Source organism: Trichosurus vulpecula, chromosome 3 (assembly GCF_011100635.1).
Source record: "Trichosurus vulpecula isolate mTriVul1 chromosome 3, mTriVul1.pri, whole genome shotgun sequence".
NCBI classification, from domain to species: Eukaryota; Metazoa; Chordata; class Mammalia; order Diprotodontia; family Phalangeridae; genus Trichosurus; species Trichosurus vulpecula.
Genome location: NC_050575.1, coordinates 388,935,637 through 388,956,904, shown reverse-complemented (window position 1 = coordinate 388,956,904; position 21,268 = coordinate 388,935,637). Strand labels below are relative to the sequence as shown.

The following is a 21,268-nucleotide window of genomic DNA, read 5'->3' as shown; positions in this document are numbered from 1 at the left end:
CTTTGTGGCCTACTCTCTTATCCACCACACATGCCACCTCTCTAACAATCTAAACCACACAATTAAGCAGGTATTTACATAGAATGAATGTCTTCTATTCCTCAGTATCATATCATGTTAGTCTTGCCTTCCCAACTAGACTATGTCTTGAGAACAGGAACAATGACTTTTTTTTTGTCTGCAGGAGAACATGGTAGCATAGGGTTGAGCATATGATAGGAGCATAATATATGCTCATTGGGGACTGATTAATGGATGGCAGTATGGGACAGAGGAAAAAGCCCCCTTGATTTGGGAGTCAAGGGGCATGAGTTCAAACCCTGCCTCTGATATTGGCTAGAAAATCCAAGGCAAATTCCAGTGCTCTGAGTCTCAGTTTCTCCATATTTAAAAAGGAGAAAGCATCACACCTGCTTCTTAGAGTTGTTGATAAGAAAGTGGTTTATAAACCTTCCAAGCGCTAGACAAACGGGAGCCATTTATGCCTGCCCATCTAAGAGAAGACTGGTCATTGGGCCAAAAACAGTGACATCCAGAACACAGAGAGGTATCAGATGGACTTAGTCATGTGGTTGATGGAAGGGAAATCAGTGGGACTGTTCATAAAGTGGGAAAGGTTGAGACCAACTTCTTCCCTCTCAAAGTTGTCTAGTACTTATTTTGTATTTATCAACATTTTGTTTCCCTGGATTGAATGTAAACTCCCCGAGGACAGGAACTGTTTCTTTGAAGACCTCCAGAGCCTAGCATAGCCCCTGGCCCTTAATGTCACTTAATAAATGTTTGCCAGATGGACATTGCCTTCTGAGAAGGAGGTAAACGGGGGAGTTGAGGGATTATGCTTCACTCAAGGGGCAAGGGTGGATTTGATGAATGTTAGCTGGTGGGTCTATCGGCCTTTTGGCCCTTCACTATCCACTTCTGTGGCAAGAATCTTGGGGACATCCCTTTGTTCACCAAAAGTAAATTGAAATTTGTTAGCTAAGGGCAGGAAATTGAGACCATGACCAGTTGACCCTTGGGCTGAATAGAAGTTGGTAGAGGAGCCACCAGACACACTGGCTGTTAGCTAGACTGGCTATTGGATGGCCTGGCAGTTGGGAAGGTTTTGTTGAGTCAGCCTATGTTCCCTTCCCCCACCTCCAATAGTGGTCATTGGGGTCCAAGAAACAGGGAAGGAGGGAGCAGAGAGAAAGAGGCAGATTAGACATGGGAGGCCCAAGATATTTCCTGTCAGCCCATCCCGGAAGGGCCAGGGTTATCAGTTATGCCTAGAGCCTGTTTCCTTTCCTGGAGAAGATTGGAGTGGGGGGGGAGGTGCCTTAGGATCACTGAGGAAATGTCTAGGCAGGGGGGCATAGATGGGAGAACAAGGCTGAACACCAACTTACCCATGATGCCTCATATCCCTATAGGTGCTTATTATGGAATTGGAGAATAGTAATAAGAAGGTTACTTACTTACTCTGGTTGCTTTTCTCTATAGATGTGGGAAAACCCACACCCAAACCTGGAGTACCCAGTTCCCAAGGGGACTAGAGGATAGTCCTGGTACCTATGTCAGGTGAAGCTGCTCCCCTTTGCAGTGGGCATCTCATCTGATGATTCAAAGTCACGAGAGGGAGAAATATATGCTATGGTGTTACTTGGTCGGGGTGGGGTGGAGGTTTTAAGACCCAACCAAAACGACAAGATTCCCCATTACCTAATAAATTCACAGGTCTGACCCCAGAACTCCTGCTCCAAGGGGAGAGAAGGGGGACAACAGCAGAGCCTTTTAGTAAGACCCACAACTCACGCTACATGTTGGCTGCCACCATTTACTTGGCTTGGACAACTGCTAGAGATCCCAATGTAGCCATAAATTCAGAAGGAAAAGGTCAAAGGTGTGATGTGACTGACTCCTGCTTGTGCTCACAGAGATGGGGGAAGGGGGAGGAAATGACCAAAACTAAGAGATCATTCTCAAAACTGGCATCTCTGATCTCTTCCCAAACTACCCCCCACACGTGAATTTTCTGGGGTACATGGTGGTTCCTTTTTCCAGCCCTCTCTTCACACATCAAATAAAATGAAATACGCAAGGTTATTTGCAAACCTTAAAGTGCACGATAAAGGCTATTGATTGCTATTATTATTAATTACTATTACTACTACTGCTACCACTACTACCACTACTGCTACTACCACCACCACTACTCACTAATCCTCCTCTGTGGACCATGGTTTTCACTCTCCTTTACCCTCTACCTTCCTTGTCAACTACCAGCCAAGAAGGAAGCACAAGGCATTGAACATTGACTCAGAAGACAGAAGACATGGGTCTAAGTCCTGTCTTTGATGCTTATCTATGTGACCTCAGACAAGTCATTTAACCTCTAAGCCCATTTCCTTATCTGAGAAATGAGGGACAGGACTAAATGTCCTCTCTCTTACCACTGTGATCTGATCAATAAAGGAACCCAGGTGCATATAATATACCAAGGTCCTTTGGGGGCTTCTGCCCTCAGCTATCAGGAAGCCCCCCAAAGTATTTCTAGCTACACTTGGATTTCTCCAAGGAACCTAAACTGCACATTTTTTTCTAGACCCTTCTATAAGGTTATCTCATACCATCTTTGTTCTGAGTATCCCTCTGGTGGGGTTGGGTATTTCGGATACAGATTTCCTATCCTTTAATGGGTACGTTTCTCTACTAAAGTCTTACTTTGTCCTGGTATGGTGGTAACCCTGGGTCCTCAAGATTATTGCAGAGAAGTGAGCACTCCAGGAGCATTCCTACCTGGGCTCAGCAGTGGTCTGGGCTCTGTGTCCATCACCTTGGGACCAGCCTAGCCAAGTCCGGAGAGCCTCATCCCCAAATTGGTCACTGGGGAAGGGAATTTTCAGCCATCGCTCATTCATAATCAATGAATCATTTAATAATTATAGCAATTACTTGTACAGTGCTTTAAGCTTTGTGAAGCTCCCTTGAGAGAATATAAGTGCCCTGAGGACAGGGGCTGGTTCACTTTTGTCTTAGTTCACTGGGCCCAGCGCCTGGCACAAAGCAGACATTTAATAAATGTTTGTTGATTGACTAACACACATGGACACAATCATGCATCCCTGAAGTACTGATATAATATAGACGGAAGCCTGGTTTCCCCCGCAAAATGACAGGACCCAGAACAAAGGTTGCTCTAGGCCCAATCCAGCCAACTGTGTGGACACTCTCTCTCATCAGAGAGAGCCACGTAGCTAGCTGTGGGAGGCCAACCGGGTTCCTTCTGATACCTTCCTCTGGGCTTTCCCAGTGCCCCTTGGCTACTTTTCCTCAAGAGCCAGCCCCAATCAAAGCCACATACCTCCAGCTCTTTCTCAGAGGGAAGAGATGCCATCAGCCAGGACAGAGGAGAAGCATTTGGCCTTGGTCTCTGTGCTAGGCAAGGTAAAATAACCCATCTCCTCATTTCCTCCAATTTGACACCAATGCCTCTTTAAAAATGACCCTTGGGGAAGCTAGGTGGCACAGTGAGTAGAGCACTGGCCCTGGAGTCAGGAGGACCTGAGTTCAAATCCAGCCTCAGACACTTGACACACTTACTCTGTTTGACCCTGGGCAAGTCACTTAACCCCAATTGCCCTGCCTTCCCCCCTGTAAAAACAAAGTAAAAAAAAAAATGACCCTTGCCCAAATCCCTCCACCTGGTGAAATTCCTCCACAGATCTAAGCCCCTTCCAGACATAGGCACAAAGGAAAGAAATGGGTTCAGAAATCTAAGTATAACCCAGCCTTACTCAGCCCATGTTCTCTGTGGGTCCCCTCATACCCATCCTTTGAAGATGTTTCCTTTTCTTTTCTTCACATTTAAACTAATTGAGGATTGATGCCATTGGTATCTGTAGCACCCAGCACCTCTTAACCTCCTCAGAACACCCCCACCCCGGGCTCTGCCATTTCCACCTCTCTGCTCAGGAACACTCCATCCTGTAGAAATCCTGCTTTACCTGCAAGGCCTAACTCAAATGGCACCTTTGCTGTTGCTCTTCCTCTGAATCCCAGCAGCACCTTCTTTGTACCTCTCTGAACAGGCTTCATCAGGCTCACTGTTTTTTAAACCATCATCCTTTTACTCAAAAATCTAGCACTTGTTCCACTGCATCAATATTTATTTGCTATTTGTGCGTAGGTCTTATTTCACCCCACTATTTTATTTCCCCCCTCCATCAGATGGCACCTTCCTCGAGTGGAAGGCCCAAGCCTTCTTCATGTCTGTATCTTCCAGAGCACCCAGTGCCAGGCTTTGTCCATGGGAAAAATTCACTGAATGAACAACTAAACTCCTAGCTCTATCCATCCATCCATCCACTCCTTCATCCCAGATTACAGTTTACACACATAGCCACCTTTTCTTCTCTCTTCAATGGTGCCTACCTTCCCCTATCCTTCCGGTTCCAAATTTGTAGAAAGGGAAGGAAGGTTCCCAAGGCCTAACAAAATGAAGACAGACCTCTCTACAGTCTGCCAAGGAGAACCATTATAGTGGGATGACTGCTGATACCGTAGCCAGCCTGGTCTGGCCATCCTAATACTGGGGGGATCTGAGTGATGGCTTAGTTTTTTCTCTTTCTTAATTAGTGCTAACTGTGCTTCAGGATACAACTCAGACAGACTTTCCTTCTCCCATTTGGGGAGACAGGACTTTTTTGTCTCATGGTATCTTTCTTAGAATCCTAGGCCTTAAGGACAGACAGGACCCAAGGGCTTCACTTCCAAGACCCTTCGTGTAATGGTACCTGGTTATGGGACCTCCCTGAAGTCATGGAAGATATGCTGGTGTGGTTCAGGTAGTGAAATGGAACTCTTGCTATGGTGCAAAGACTAACTCTCAAATCTACCTGGGATACTGAATTCTAAGAAGAGAGAATAAGAGGAAGAAGGATCCTGACTGAAGGAGACAGGAACAATGAGAAAGAAGAACAGATAGACAGACAGACAGAGAAAGACAGAGATGGGGGCAGGGGGAGGAGAGAAAAATGGAGAAAGAGAGAGGAAGGGAGACTCTAGGCCAGAGGCTCTTTACCTGGGGTCTGTAGAAAGGTCCATGACTAGTTTTCAGGAGGGTTGTGAACTTGGGGGTAGAGGGTGGGAAATTGCATCTTTATTTCATTATAATGGGTTTTCTTTGTAATCAATGTATTTTATTTTATGCATTTCAAAACATTATTCTGGGAACAAAACATTATTCACCAAACTGCCAAGGGGATCCATGTCACAACAAAAAGGTTAAAAATCCCTGAACTAAGAGAAAGGAAGGAGAGGGAGAGAGAGGGAGAAAAAAGGAGAGGGAGAAAGACTGGGCAAAAGGGAAAAGAAAAAGAAGGAAAAAGCAAGGGTGGGATGGATAGAAGAAAGAGAAAGAAAACACTATAGAGAATGAGTTCCACAAGGACCAGACTAAGAACAGGGACATCTTAAATCCTGCAATGCTTGGAGCAACTCCTTTAGAAGAGACCAAGATCTTCTCAGGACATCCCCACCATCATACAGCAGATTCTTGCTAGGTACCGCCCTGTACTAACCAAAATGGGCTCTCTGCAGAAGGAGGGATGGGGGGGGGAGGGGATAGGAGAGGAAGAAATGAAGATCAGAGGGCTGATTACCTGGCCCATTCCACAGACTCGCCTCTTCTGGACCTCGGTCAGACTCTTGCTCCTCCAGCTCCTTGGGGCCTTCTGGGCCTTCCTGAGTCTCTGTTTCTGTTGAGGTAAAAGCACAGTCATTTTCCTGCTCCTGAACTGAGGGGTGAGATGGGTGCAGGGCCTTTCAGCAACATTCCCTCTTCATCTCCAAGAATCTCCCCTCCCCCAGAGCCAGACCCCCCCCCCCCCCCATGCAGGATGTCTTCACCATGTCCCTTTGCCAACAGGAGATTCCAACTCCAGATTTATTATTCTTCAGGCCTCACAATTCAATGGCCAGCTCCTAAGTGCCACGAGGAAAGAAGGGAGAAGACTGGCCAGGGTGAGCCCTTGGAAGAAGCCCAAGGGGGTGGGAGGGCAGAGGGGATGAATACAGCAGCCACATGGCTGCCTCCATTTTTTTGCCTGATGCTTGAAAACTTTTCGGCCTCTTTGATTCCCAGCAATAATAATAATAATTATGACGGTTGCTGTTAATAATTATAACAAGCAGAGGAATGGCCCCTCCTCCTCCCCCAGGGACCTGGTGGACGCCTCTCTGAACGCTGCTCCTGGGCCTTGCTCTGTGTGTGGTGTATGCCTAGCAACTTGATAACAATTATTTTTCTCTTATTAACTGCTGTTGGAGATGCTGCCGATAAGCCTATGTGCATAGGACAGTGGGCCAGAGTAGTGCGCAAAGTACATGTTTGCCTTTACATCTCGGGGTTGATAACCACGGCGGCCCCAATCGATGGGCACCCAGCAAGTACGCCCAGAGGTGACGTCATGAGCATTTCAGATTATTAATACCAGCGATAAGCCTGATGATTAACATCAAATAAATCAATCATGCCATATAAAAGTCCTATTATTTTTGGCTATAAATCAAAGTGGATGGCATATTGATTTTTATCCATCTCGGTGAAAGCTTTCCTATGTGCCCACAAGAGCAGTGGTTACTGAAGCCGCTCACCGTTATCGACCCTATCAACTTTTTATCAAAACAGGCTAGTACCAGGTGCAACTCGGACTGCTTTTCCCAGCTCCCTAAGCGGCCGTCCCCACCCCCACCTCTCATTCCCCCCTTTCCCTATCTGCCTCTGCTCTACATCAGCTCTGGAATCAGATAAAGAGCCTCCTGCTTCCCTCTTAAACCAGCCAGGGTCAAAGTCTACCAGCAACGAACCACTTGCCCTTTGACAGGCAGTTAGCTCCCACCACCAAATTCCAACCCCTTTCCCCGACTCTTTGCCTCTCCAAAGTCCCCTCTGTGGTGAGGGCACGGCTGGAGGCGAGGAAGGGAGTCGGTCCTTTCAGATGGTCGGTAGCCATGCGTTGTTGGAGGGGCTGGAAAGAACATGGGGTTCCGAGAGCTGGCTCGGTCACTTGCTCCCCAGGTGACCTTGGACAAGTCTCTTTCCCTCCCCTGGGCTTTGAGTTTCTTCATCTGTAAAACGAAGGAGCTGGATTAGATGACCATCTGAGGTCCCTTCCAACTCTTAAAATCCTATGTTGAGAAGGGTGTTCAGAAAACCAAGGCTGGAGGTTCAATTCTCATCAAGGCTAATACGATTCCATCTGTTTCCCAGCCACGGGGGATATTCCTAGCCCTGACAAGTCATCTGAAAACCGTGTGTCCTTGGTCACAAGGGAGAGGAGACCAGACAAGAGAATGGGGATGGCTTGGTGGAAATCTATCCCTGCTGCTTGGGAAAGAAAGGAGAACCGAAAACCTATCGCTGGCAAGTCCACTGTACATCTATGTCACCCCCATACACACCAGGCGGCCGGGCAGCTGTGTGTATTAAGTCCCTCCCCCATCTGGGCGAGTACAGAGGGCAGGAGGGTTAGAATTGGCACGGTCAGTTCAAGGACTGTCAGCAGTCTGGACTCTCTCAGTCTAGCAGCCTTTTATCAGCTCAGATTATCAAAAGATTGGGATCCAGCTGCCTTTGCACCAAGAGGCTGATGGGACTTTTTTTTTTAAACCCGCTTTCCTGTTATCTGGGGCTAAGTTCCCATAAAAGGCTCGGCTATTGATTTCTGGGTGAAAGACCAGGATCCAGGTGTCAGACTGATTTCCCCCAACCTTGGGTGGGAATGCGAACTCTCTGACAGGCACAAATAGGAGGAGGATGTGGTCAGGGATGGGGGTGGGGAGAGATAGGCAGAAGGGGCCAAACCACACAACTAAATTTCTTATCTCCTTTAAGGGACAGACTTCCATTGCTGGCCTCTACTTGGGGTTGGGGGAGGGGAGGGAAAGAGAAGGAAGACTTGTCTGAGAACACCTAGGCCTTTCAAACTCACACCACCTCAACTAAAGAAGGTCCCTTCACTCAGCATGAGCTGGTTGACAGATGGCTCGATTTGGAGCTGGATGGGCTGGGCTTGGTTCAAATTCCAGCTAGGACACTTCCAGCCTGTGTGACCTTGGGAAAAAAGTCAATTCGCTTCTCTACCTTTGGTGTGCTCATCTACAAAACGAGGGGCTTAGTCTATATGGCCTCTCAAGCCCCTTCCTGCCCCAAATCCAATGCTCCTATGGTTCTTTTCTCTGGGTTTAATCATAAGCTACCAGACCTTGAAGGAACAAGCCTTAAAAAGACCATGTAGCCCAATTCTACAATTAAGAAAACTGAGGCCCAAGAAAGATGAAGGAATTTAAGCCCATACAGTGCATTAGAGAAAGAGTCAGGACTAAAATGTATGTTTGCTAATACTGAGTCCAATCATTGGCAATTCATACTTCCAAAGAGCTTAAAGATTTACAAAGTGCGTGTCCACAGCTCCCGGGAGACATAATACAAACATTATTCTCCAGCTTTTAGAAATGAGGAAGCAGGCTCAGGGAAATTAATTAATTGGCCTAAGATCCGTGCTTTTGCTTAGGCTGGCCCATGCCTGAAATGCCCTCCCTTCCTCACTTCTCAATATCTCTACCTCCACTCCAGGTTCAGCTCCACAGCAAACCTTTCTGGATACCCCCATGTGGTTAGCCATTCCTCACTTGTAGTTAGTTTGCATATATTTTATATTCCTTATCTGTGGACATGTTATTCCCCTGACAAAGAACATAAGCACCTTGTGGGCAGGAGCTGTTGGTTTTTTGTCTTTGAATTCCCAGCCTAAGACATGTAGGGAGCACTTAATCAATGCCCCTTGAATTGAGCTGAAGGGCCCACAGCTACCAAGGGTCCCAGGTGGGACTGGACATGAGGTGTCCAAATTCCCAGCCCAGAGATTTTTCCATCTGGTTTCTCCAACAAGGGACAAGCATTGGTTAAGAGCCCGGGACTGTCCAGAGCCAGCGTTCCTCAAACTAATCTGACTGTGGATCATCTTTAGGATTGACTCACATTGAGAGAACCCCAAAATGCGGATCTGGGGAGGTGGCCTGGCAGTGGCCTTGAAGACTCCAAATACCCATACCACCAATGGCTGCTGGGAAATTATTGGAACAGGATCCAATCCCCTAAACTGACACATAATAAATTTTTTTCATATAAAAACATCATATTTAAGGCAGCCAGATAGAACAATGGATAGAGCACCTGGCCTAGAGTCAAGAGGACCTGAATTCAAATCCTGCCTTAGACATTTATTAGCTGTGTGATCCTGGGCAAGTCACTTAACCCTCTTTGCCTCAGTTTCCTCATCTGTAAAGTGAGCTGGAGAAAGAAATGGCAAACTACTCCAGTATCTTTGCCAAGTAAACCCCAAATGGAGTCATGAAGAATTGGACATAAATGAAACAAATGAACAACAAAAGTCATATCTAATATTTGAGAGGAAAATAACTCACTTAGAATGGGGAAATGTTGCTAACACAGGCATTTTCTCATGGACCTTTACGTTGCTGGGGAAACTGTGTTCTAGACAAACATAAAGTCAGTTAATCAATCAATCAGCATTCGTTTACTGTCTGTTCTGGGAAGGCACTCAGCTATAGACACTGGGGATTTCAGAGTACTAGAGTCTGAATTGGAATGAGGAAGACAGTGGGCACACACCTGAGTATAAACGGATCCAAAGTAAAGACAAGGCAGTTTGGGGGGTGGGGGTGGGGGAGGGAGGACGATAGCAGCTGGGGCTACAGGAGAGGCTTGCTGGGAACATTGGAACAGAGGCTCAAATTAGGATACAAGCATCACCCCACAATTCATTCTTCCCAAAGAGCCATGGGAAAGCTCCAAGAGCATCTGAACTCTGGCCAAAGACATGCTTTCACATACCACAATGGTGGGTGCATTCGGACCCAATCCATCACAATGCCACAGTTAAGGCTCCAGTAAATGGCAATTTACTTCATCTCCCTAGGACTCTTCATCCTCATTGCAACATGAGGGGGTTGGTCCAGATGGCCTCTGAGGCTCCTTCTCGTTCTAGATCCCTGTGCCTTTGGTCCTTGGATGATGGAACCATAGAAAGTGAGATGAAAGAGATCTTAGAAATGATCCTGCCCTGTGTAGGAATGCTTTCCACAGCAGCCCTGACTTGAATACTTTTGATGATGGGAAGGCTCACTACCACCTGAGGCAGCTCATTTTATTGGAGAATAACTCTGATACCCTAACCCTAACCCTAAATGCGTCGCGACTCTATCATGTCCCGACTCTAACCCTAACCCTAAAGTACCTCCAAGGGTTGTTGTGATGATAAAATGAGGTGATACTTGTAAAGCACTTTGTAGACCTGCCTCAAGTTCTATATTGTTGTTGTTCAGTTATATCTGACTCTCCGTGACCCCATTTGGGGTTTTCTTGGCAAAGATACTGGAGCGGTTTGCCATTTCCTTCTCCAGCTCACTTGACAGATGAGGAATCTGAGGCAAACCAGATTAAGTGACTTGCCCAGGGCCACACAGCTAGTAAGTGTCTGAGGACAGATTTCAGCTCACAAAGATGAGTCTTCTAATTCCAAGCCCCGCACTCCATCTGTGCCACCTAGTTTGACAAATAAGGACAGCATCCATCTGCTTACTTACTATGTGCTGGGCTTGGCACTAAGCAGAGGAGATGCAAAGACAGAAATTAAACTTTCCCTACACTTGAGAAGCCTATGTTTTGAGAGAGAGAGAGAGAGTGAGAGCGAGAGCGAGAACAAGAGAGACTGTGAAGAGAAATACTGGTCAAGAAAAGCCTCTTTCCCATAGTGTCTCATTCCACCTCCTCTGTTCCCCCTCCACCCCTCTCCAACTCCATAGTCAAAGAGTCCCTTTAAGAAGGCACAAACCACTGGGACTAGAAACCTTTAAACCCTCCTCTGCCCCTGAGAGGAGAAATTGCGGCAATTCTTTGAAGGGGTCACATTTCTAAGGCTGATAATGGTTCCCTTGAAGTAGAGAAGGTTCCCAACCCTAGATAGTGAGATAAGCCCCAACCTGAAAACATCCCCTTTACTGAGGTCTGTTCTCAATGGGGCCCTTGGGGTCCCTGCTATTGACCTTTAACTTCCTCAGGAGAACAGTCTCTTGAAGAAGAGGAGTGTGGTCTCATTGAGTAAGGGACTGTATTCCTTGAAATCTGGGTGCATGAGCTAAAAGGTCTACTTCCTCAAGACTCCAAAAGAGACTTGGATCCAAGGTGAAGGCAACCCAGGAGAGGAAAATGGAAGCTACAGCCTGGGCACACCTCCCAAACCCATGGCTTCACCCAGAGCCTGGTGTCTGGGCTGTGGACCCCTCCATCCCTGGTCTTGGTCCTGGCTGATCCCAATAAGATTCTCCAAACATTTTTCCTCTCTTTGTCCCGAGTCCACTTTAGCTCCTCTGGACAGAAACCACAGCTGCAGCTTGAAAGCACCAGGCCAAGGCTTAGGGACCTAGCTGGGATCCCCCTTGCCCTGGAAAGAGGTTGCTCCCCACCCCCGGGGCAGGCAATGAAGTGACACTTGATTGTGGTTGTAAGAACCCTGTCCACTTGTCTCTCCCCCACATCAAAAAGATAAGCTGAACTTCCCATGAGCTTTGCATTATGTCACTAGGTTCAAGGTGGTAGCTTCCTCTCCGAGAATTATTTTGTGACTTAATTGCCTTCCAAGGCTATGGTCTATTATTCTAAGTAAAGAGGGGGCAGTAAACTGAATGGAGTCAGGAGACCTGGTTGTGAATCCCTGCTCTGGTACACGTAAACATACAAAGCTATGTGACCAGAGGCAAATCACAAAACCTCTCTGTATCTCAGTTTCTTTATTTTTAAATTACAGTTAAGATTTTTTCCTATTTCCTTTACATGGTTGTCTCAAGGAAAGTGATTTGTAAACATTATGGCGCTATATAAATATAAATTATTAGTATTAGGCAATCACATACAGCTCTGGAGATCTTTATAAGGCTTCTGCTTAAAAAACATGGGCCCAGTAGATAAGCAGCCAGAGAATATGAGCAAACAGTTCTCAAAAGAATTGCAAACTAGTAGCAACCATAGCAAAGAATGCTCCAAATCACAAAATATGAGAAAAATGCAAATAAAATCAACTCTGAACTTTTACCTCATATTCAGAAAATTGACAAATTTGACAAAAAGTGAGAAGAATTAGTGTCTTGAGGGGGGGGATGGAAAGGCAAGCACACTAATAATACACTGTTGGGAGAGCTGTGAGCAGGTCCAACAGTTTTGGAGAGCAATTTGGAATTATGCAAGGAAAAGTCACCACAACGTTCATGTCCTTTGACCCACAGATTCCACTGCTAAGCACACACACCAAAGAGTTCAAAGACAGAAAGAAAGTCCTCATCTGCACCAAAATATTCATAGCAACACCGTAGTAGCCATGAACTGGAAAGTGGATGTGTGCGTTAATTGGGGAATGGCTAAGTAAATGATGCTATATGGACATAGGGGAATATCACCACACTTTTATGAAAACGATGTATCTGAAGAACACAGAGGACGCACGGGAAGACCCAAAGTGGAAGAAGCCACGCCAGGAAATATAGATTCTGTGAGTTTAACAGCACAAGTGGAAAGGATGTCCATGACAACCGCAAAATCAATACAGAGTGCTGGGAAATTATGAAGACTGACTTTGGTGGCAAAGAAGAGATGAGACAAGGTGGGGATGATAGCTAGCTTTTATATAGCCCTCTGTGCTTTTGGAAAGCACTTTACCAGAATCATTTCATTCAATCTGCACAACAACCAGGGGAGGCAGGTGCTGTTATTGTCCCCGTTTTTACAGAGGAGTAAACTGAGGCAGAGGGTTAAGCGATTTTCCTAAGGTCATATACCTAGAAAGTGTCTGAGAATCCACCTCCTAATTGTGGAACCACTAGTTAGTTATACTAGTCTTACTAGTGAGTTTTGTTAAGTTAGTTGGTTAGTTTTGTTAAACTATTCTCCTCCCTTCCCCCTACTTTTTTTATTCTTTTATTTTATTCTCCGGGAGGGGGAATGGGAATATATTGAGAAATGAGGGCAATGCGATGCAAGAGCAAATGATATCAATAATTATTTAAATCGAAGTGAACCAAAATGAAAAATCAGAGGCCCTTGGAGAAAAATTGAGAAAATAGCACCCCCCCCACCCCCTCTTCTTTGGAGAGGCGTGGGGCTCTGGGTGTGGAGTGCTGAGTACATTGTCACTCAGATGACGGTATGCTAAATTGTTTTTTTCCTCTTTCTTTTTTCCTCTTTGTTCCAAGGGAAGACTCCCTAGAAAAGGAAGACGGCTGGGATATATTCAAAATGAAGGTGACGTAAGAACCAAAGACATTGGTCCATGTGTTTTAAAGAAGGAGCCAACAATATTCTCAGTGCCTACAACGATATTAACAGAAAGGTCACTAAAAAGAAGCCAAATTTTTGACCAACAAAAGTCATGGAGAATAGATAATGAAACATATCTCTGAAGTGGGGGGCTATTTGGACAAAATACTATATACATTACTGGCTGGGGTCCCCATATCAGATATTTTGTTTAATTGTTGTTTTTTTTTTTTTTGGTCAAAAAAGAGGGTTTCTTTGGAGGGGAGGGGAAAATGAATATATCTAAAGGCATCCATAAAATGCTAAGAGAAGTGGAATCAAGAAGACCCAAATTCAAATCTTGCTTCAGAACTTACTAGCTATATGATCCTGAACCAGGGACTCAACCGCTATCTGCTTCAGTTTCTTCATGTGTAAAACAGGGTTAGTAATAGCATCACTTCCCAAGAGTTGCTGGGAGGATGACATGCTATGACATTGGTCAAAGTGGTCTGCAAACTTTGAAGCATTCTGTAAACGTGATCCTCATAACCAGTATCGGCCTCATTACTTTAAAAAGCCAGGGGCCAAGGTTCCCATCAGAGAAGGCTGGAACTACTTTCCCTGGGCTCTATGACTCTCTCCCTTTCCTGGGGCAAATGGGTCCGCCTGGAAATCCCCAGTTCTCCACGCCCTGTGTGTTCAGCCACAGCTGAAGAGGAAGAAACAATCGGTGGGCAGACCACTGTGCGTGAGGCTGAAGAATGAAATGGATTGGGGCCGCTGAGGCCACATTAATTAATAGCTGATGACTGTGCACCCCTGGGTGCAAGGTCCCAGCCTTCTCTCCTCCCTCCTTCCCGGCTCTAACCTCAGCATGTCTACCAACAGAACCTGATGAAAACCAGCTCTGATGATGTCCCTATGCCACTTTCTATAATGGCTTCTACCTGGGAGAGAGGGGTGTCACTCTTCCTCCGGAGCCCTCACCCTTCCATGGGGCAGCAGCCCACATCTAACAGATTAGGCATATCCTAGACCTACACAAGCTGGCACAGTTAAATGTAGAATGGTGGGAGAGAGAATGGAATAAGCATTTATAAAGTTCCTACTATGTGCCAAGCACTGTGCTAAGCGCTTTTTACAAAGATCTCATTTGATCTTCAAAAACAAGGCAGGTTATATCCCTATTTTAAGTTGAGAAAACTGAGTCAGACAGAGGTTAAGTGACTTGACCAGGGTCGCACGGCTAGTGTGTGTCCGAGGCTGGATTTGAACCCAAGTTTTCCTCAGTCTAAGTCTAGGGCTCTCTCCACGGTTCCATCTGGCTTCCCCTAATGAATGGCCCAGTGGAGGAAGTCAGAAGACCATGGGTCCAAGTCCTGGCTCTACTATTAACCTCTCTTTGTGATCCTGGACAAGTCTGGGCCTTGGTTGCCCTCATCTGTGGAATGAGATGATCCCTCAGGTCTCTTGAAATGCTCACTAACTGCGGTTTTAAGGCAAAACTAATGGTCAGGAGAGAAGAAGCCATGTAAGCAACCCCTGGACCTTGGTAGTGAATTCTCAACAAGTTCCTCCAAAGATCTCTAATATTCTTCGCCAATCTAAAACCTTATGAACACTCCCATCTTACAGATCAGGAAACTGAGACCCAGAGAAGAGAAAGTGGCTTCCCCGAGGCTTCCAGCACTTAGCACGGTACCTGATACAAAGTAGGAGTTTAATAAATGTTTACTGAATTGAATCAAATTATGTTGAAGTAAGGTCATAGAGTGAATTAGTAGGAAGACTATGCTACTTAAAAATTTTCAATGACTCCATATTGCTTCCAAAACAGTCTTTCCTGACTCCAAGGCCAGCCAGGTCTGCCTCCACCATGCCTCGATCAGCAAATCCTCTCTTTTGAATAAAAGGAGTGTCCTGAGGTCTGGGGCAATGAGGAGGAGTCTGGTTCTCTTCCTACAATATCCCAGCCGCCCCGGGATCTGGTGCTTCCAGCAGGGGAGAGGCCAATTCTCAGATCAGTTTAGTCTGCGGACCTAGAGGTTCTAGATTCTAAGGGTAGTTACCATCCTCAAAGAGGAGCTGAAGAATCTCTTGGAGAAGGGCTCCAAGGCAAATGGAGCCAGGTTTGGAAAGGGCTCCTTGTTCCTGAATCACCTTGAATGAACGAGAGGGCTCTTACAGATGGGAAATGGTTGAGACTGAGGGAGGGAGGCAGGCCCAGGGACACAGGAATAGCCCCAGCTATCCCTCCTGATGAGGAAAGTTCATCTTTAGTGGGTGGTGCCAGTGGCCTAAACTAGAGGGAAGGTGAAGGACTGATGGGTCCACCTAGGTTTTGGGCTTCCTCTTTTCTCAGCCACTAAAGCTCTCCAGACTAGACTCCCATGGCAGGTGGTTGTAACGAAAAGTCCCTTATGGGTAATTAATTAAGAGCTCATGGGCCGGGCACAGGGGGATAAATTCCAATTAACCTCCAAGGTGCCAGCAACTTGGCCCCATGCCTAATGGCCAATATGGATGGGAGGGACTCAAAGGTCCTTTATGTGGGAGAAAGGAAGGAAGAAACGCCAACTGATTACCACCTCCTACATTACTAGGCCGGAACTCAGCGGTAACTAACCAGGGCCCCTAATGCCTCCAGTGAGCATCCCTGTTTTCCTCTTGGACAAATCATGGCACAGGACAGGAGTACATTATTGGGGGCCACAGCTTCTAGTACTGGCCTCCCTAATTGTCGGGTTTAAATGAAGCCTCCACCTCCCCCAGTCCTCAACACCCTTGTAGCAAGCTGGTCAGCCTCAAGAAAACCGCAGTTCAAATCCTGACTCTGACACATATTGGCTCTGTGACCTTGGGCAAGTCACTCAACCTCTGTGTTTCCAAGTCCTAAATCTAAATTACAGAGGCCGCCATCTACATAGGTAAGGAAGGTTCCTCTATGGGAGCTCCCCATGCCAATGAAAGCACAGAGAAAGATGGGACAAGAAAGCGTACAAAAGCCCTTCCCAGCTCAAACAACTAATGATCCTCAGAGCCAGACATTCTCTCTGCCTTCTGGGGCCTCTGGACCCTATACACTCTTAAAAATGATAGAGGACCCCAATGAGCCTTTGTTTCTGTGGGTTATATACAGGGATGTGTTGGAGTTAACTCATCCCGCTCCTAAGAGGAACAAATCTGTTATTGTGTTGACTGTCTAGAATCCAAGAGCGGTGGAAAAAATGGGAACAAGGCCAATTTGACTGAAAAGTGGGCCATGTATACATTGCTTTTTGGAAAGCCATTTACCAGTACACCCCTGGTTATATTTATCAATATTTACTACAGTAGAAATTGAAATGGATAATTTTTTAAAAATTATTTTAAAATAACATTAAATTAATTACATATTAGCATAAATAACGCTTTTATGAAAAAATAGCTATATTTTCCAAAACAAGAAAAATTAAGCGAGAAGAATAGCATCATTTCACATATTTTTGCATATCTCTTTAATGTCTATCTTAATAGAAGACAGCTGGATTCTCATATCTGCTTCTGCATCCATCTAATCTTTACAATAGGTAGTTTTAGTTGAAGCATATGAAGAAAACCTGGATTTACACAGATATGTAGTTGGAAAAAGAGTGGCTTAATAGGCAAATAACAACTTTCTATTATTGTGAAAATAGTTTTGACCCCTAGGCCCCCCTGAAAGGGTCCTCGGGACTCCCAGGGGTCCTTGGAGCACACTTTGAGAGGTGCTGTCGAAGCCCTTTTGGATCCACTTCTATTTCCTGAGGATACGCTGGACAAGGACTGGCCCAATCTTAGGTGGGGAGAGAAGGGGGCTGCAACTTACCGCTGCAGGGAGGGCTCAAGGGTTCACACTCTCCTGAGGCCTCAGGATCTGAAGCTCCTCCCTCTCTCTCTGATTGGCTGGCATCCTCGGCCTGATTGTCTTCTCCTTCCTCCATGTCACCAAGAGAACCTTTAAAAAGAAAACCAATATGGTACTCATGCAGCTGCAGCGTTCCAAATGGCCCATACCCAACACCAACCCAGTGTCACTCATTCTCACACCTGGCATCACCGCGGTAGCCTCTGTTCCAACATGAAAACTGGGCAAAAGAATAGACCACGAAGACTGGGCCTTTTTGGTCCGGAAAGAACAGTGCTGACACAAGATGTAGTTAAAACTCACGGGAAGGAGAAGACATCCCAACTGACTCCTGATCCCTAGAATGCCTGATGCCCTCCCAGCTAAAACCCAATCAAAGCAATCACTTAGCACAAATAATGAGAAGTGTTTCTTTATCAGGCAGTATAGCATAGTGGGGAGAGCACCAGATTGAGAGGCATTAGATCTGTGTTCGAATTCTATCTCTGCTATTAACTACGTGTATGACTTTGGACTAGTCACTGCTTCTCTGATGATCTCAGTTTCCCTATTTGTAAAATAAAGAGCATGGGCTAGATAGATGGTGTCTAAGGCTCCTCCTCATAAGAACTGATGGAACTTTTGCCTCCAAGAGGCCCAGGCTGAAAAATCAATCACTAGTCATTTATTTAAGAGCTGACTGTGTGCCAGACACTGTATTAGGTGATGGGGATACAAGAGCAGAAATTAAAGGAAACAGGCACAGACTGGACAAAGGTTTAGATCAGTCTGTAGATGGCAGAGCAGTCATCACAGGTTACAGAAGAGAACTAGGATATCTCTCGAGGGCCCTTTGTTGAATTTGTCAAAGGCTAAGGAGGTGGGGGTGGAGGAAGTGATAGCAATAGCAGACAACATACATCACCCTCTCTTGTCTCAGGGGAGGTTGTAGGTGAGGTGATATCATTCCCGTTTTTCAGATGAGATTATTGAGGCCCAAAGAATTTAAATGACTTGTCTAAGTGTTCGAAAGAGGATTCGAACCTGGGTCTGCCTGACACCAAGTGTAAAATTCCATCAAATGCACCACAGAGAAGGGGCCTGGCTGGTTAATAACCATCCTGCGGTTCTCTAAGCTCATCTAACAACTCCCCAAGGCAATCCTGGCCTCAGGAACTGAGTAGGAGTGGAGACTGGCCTCCAGCATGCAGAAGGGTCAGGAGAATGGGGAAGGGGAGTAAGTTCTAAACCCCTGGAGAGATCTAAGCTACTTAGAAGGGCCCCAGAGCAGGTCCAGGCTGTGGACAAGTACAACAACTCACAGGTCTTAACCTTAAACACAAACACACACACAGACACACACACACACACACACACATATATGCACATATATACACCCACATATACATATATATGTATATATACATACATATATTTTTCTTTCTTATTTCAATTAGCAAGTATGCATTTTTTTCTCACCCCCTCTCTCCCACTGAAAAAGAACGAAAAAGGAAACACAGAACCATTGTGACAAATATGCAAGACAAATTCCCACATTGGCCACATCTAAAAATGTGTCAGATACATATATTCCTAGACTACAAACACAAGGTGCTTGCTGCCTTGTATATAGGCCGACTGTTTCAGTGAGGAGGTGGTAAAGATCATTGGCTTTGGAGCTGAAAGAGATGTCAGAGGTCATCTGATCCCACCCTATGGACTGTGTCCCAACATCCCGAAAGTCCCCATTTCGGACTGCTGCTTCTCCACTGGGCTGGGGACTGGAAGCGGCCGTAGCTTTGGTAGGGAGAGGACAATGAATGAATAGCTCAGGACCATGTTATGGTATGCATAAAAAGGAAGATAATCCAGGTTAAATCTGCCGTCCTTTCACATCCTTCCTAGAGCTAATATTTAATGATTTTATGATGCTCTGTGCCCAATTTAATAATTAATATCGGGCTAATCTCCAGCATTTGTCCAAAGCATTATCTAGTGTTCAATGTGCATATAAACCACTCGCTTAAGGGGTGATTAAGTTATCAATTTCATGATTATTTTTTTCCTGATTTACCTGGTAAATTCAACAGCTCCCACCTTAAGAAAAGAGTGGTTTTTCTTGTGTGTGTTCAAACAGATCATTCTTGCACTGGGTGATGTTGGACATTTGTTGGCTAATGTTGGATATTAATCATTTTGAATACTAGTTGCAACTATGCATGTGTGTGACTATAAGGAGGTGAGAGTTAAGTAGTATGGAAGGAGGACTGGTAATATTAATGAGTAGGTGACTGGAGAATGTTCCTGGTGCACTCCAACAAATTTGGAAGTGTGTCAGAGCTGAAAACACTGTGGAACACCAGTCTGTAAGCACGAACTGTACAGTGCCAATGGAATGAAAAGTCAGTCATCTCAGTTAAGGATGTTAAGTTACATAAGACTATGAAGGCCAAGGAAGGTGTCTGGGGTATAGAATTTTCCTTAGGGTGAAACTGCTTTTGTTCCCCAGTGTGGACCCAGGCAGCAAGTATAGCCCCCTGGGGCGAATCACTTCCTCCCTAAGCATCCTTTTCCCCTCCCTCTCTTTTTTCCACCTTAATTTGCGGCAAGACAGGAATAACAATACTTCTCCGAGAAGTGCCTGCAGCTCCTTGGAGCAAAGAGCAAAGCAGGAATTATTATTAACAGTAACAAGTGGTAACAATGCCGAGTTCTGCAGAGAATAATAATTATCTGCTTTGTAGAAGGCAGTCTCAGAGGGAATCTCTGCTCCCCTGATGGCCCAGGAAAGGTAGCAAGGGAGCTCATGGGAAAGACAGCACCTGCCCAGCTCTATCCCAGGAAGAGAGGACAATGTCCGTTCCACTTGGCCCAATGAGGAAACTAGAGATAAATGCAGATCTAGAAACTAGAGATAAATGCATGTAAGGATGCCAGGCTGTGTCATACTAGGGTCCCTCATTGGTTTTCCATATCAGTTCCTTGACCAGTCAAGACTTCCTCCCCCACTGACAAACATGTCTAATTTTTTTATTCCTCCCTTCAAATAAATTTCCCTGTAACAACAGAAGAAAGAAGGAAGGCCGAGAGGACTCCAAAGAAAGCCGCATGCCCACATGATGGATGCATTTGCAAGGCCACCCCTAAAGGTGTTGATTACAGTTTCCTCTTGGGATGCCTTGGATCCCACAACTGCCAATGCAGGTCTGGGTCTGCCTACGGAGGCTGGTTATAGACAATAGACAACCACCATTCACCTGCTGGCCTCTACCCAAATTACAGGCATGAAGCTGAGAAGGAATTAATTAGTTGATGGTAAACATGACAAGTTGAGTTGTGCTCATTTGCAGGTTACTTTCCCAGAAGGCTTTGCCATTCCCCCATCCCCCAACTCATCAACCAACAAAAGGGAGAGGGATCCACGATGGACAAAGTCTAGAAGAGAAGGTTTAGAAACCAGGCCTCCTGGATTTTATTGGAAATTCAGCCCGTAACTCAGAAAAAACCCCAAGACTCAAAGACAAAATGTTTGGTAAACTTTAGAGTGCAATGGAAATGCAGGCTGCATTCTCAGGAAGAATGGCCATGCTGTGGGGCTGCTAGGTAGATAGACCATCGTGTTGAGCCATTCTGAAAGGTTCAACCCTGTGGAGAGTGGCGGTGGCGCTAATTCCAGCGGAGAGGATTTGCCAGCCTCTATGAAGGCCCCTTACTCTGGGGGATCACCTTGGGAAGTGGCTCAGTTCTCTGAGTCTCAGTTTCCTCGTCTGTAAAAATGAGGCAGCTAGACTGGAAGATCCCTAATTATAGCAGCCCTATCTTATGGCTATGATCTTAGAAATGCAGCTGGAGAATGAACGGCAGGGGTGGGCAGGAGGCTGGCCGGGAAGGAGAGAGAGAGAAAAAGCCACACAGTAAAAATGTCTCCAGACCTCAGCTGCTCTCTGACTCCAGGCATGGATATTTACGGGGGAGAACAAAGGGCCCTATAATCTACACAAAGCAGACAACAATAACCGTGAAGAAAGAGGCTGCCCGAGAAGGAA

At 45.7% G+C, this 21,268-nt stretch overlaps 1 protein-coding gene across 2 annotated transcripts in view; it reads right to left on the bottom strand.

The window, feature by feature from the left end:
* The window catches only part of ZFPM1 (zinc finger protein, FOG family member 1), a 201,631-nt gene that overhangs the window by 105,563 nt on the left and 74,800 nt on the right, over positions 1 to 21,268 (bottom strand). For both annotated transcript variants that reach the window (XM_036752953.1, XM_036752954.1), the window contains exons 2-3: positions 17,205 to 17,333; positions 5,646 to 5,741 (exon numbers count right to left, since the gene is read on the bottom strand). In XM_036752953.1, coding sequence (XP_036608848.1) covers positions 5,646 to 5,741; positions 17,205 to 17,333 — 225 coding nt within the window. The remainder of the gene's footprint in view (positions 1 to 5,645; positions 5,742 to 17,204; positions 17,334 to 21,268) is intronic.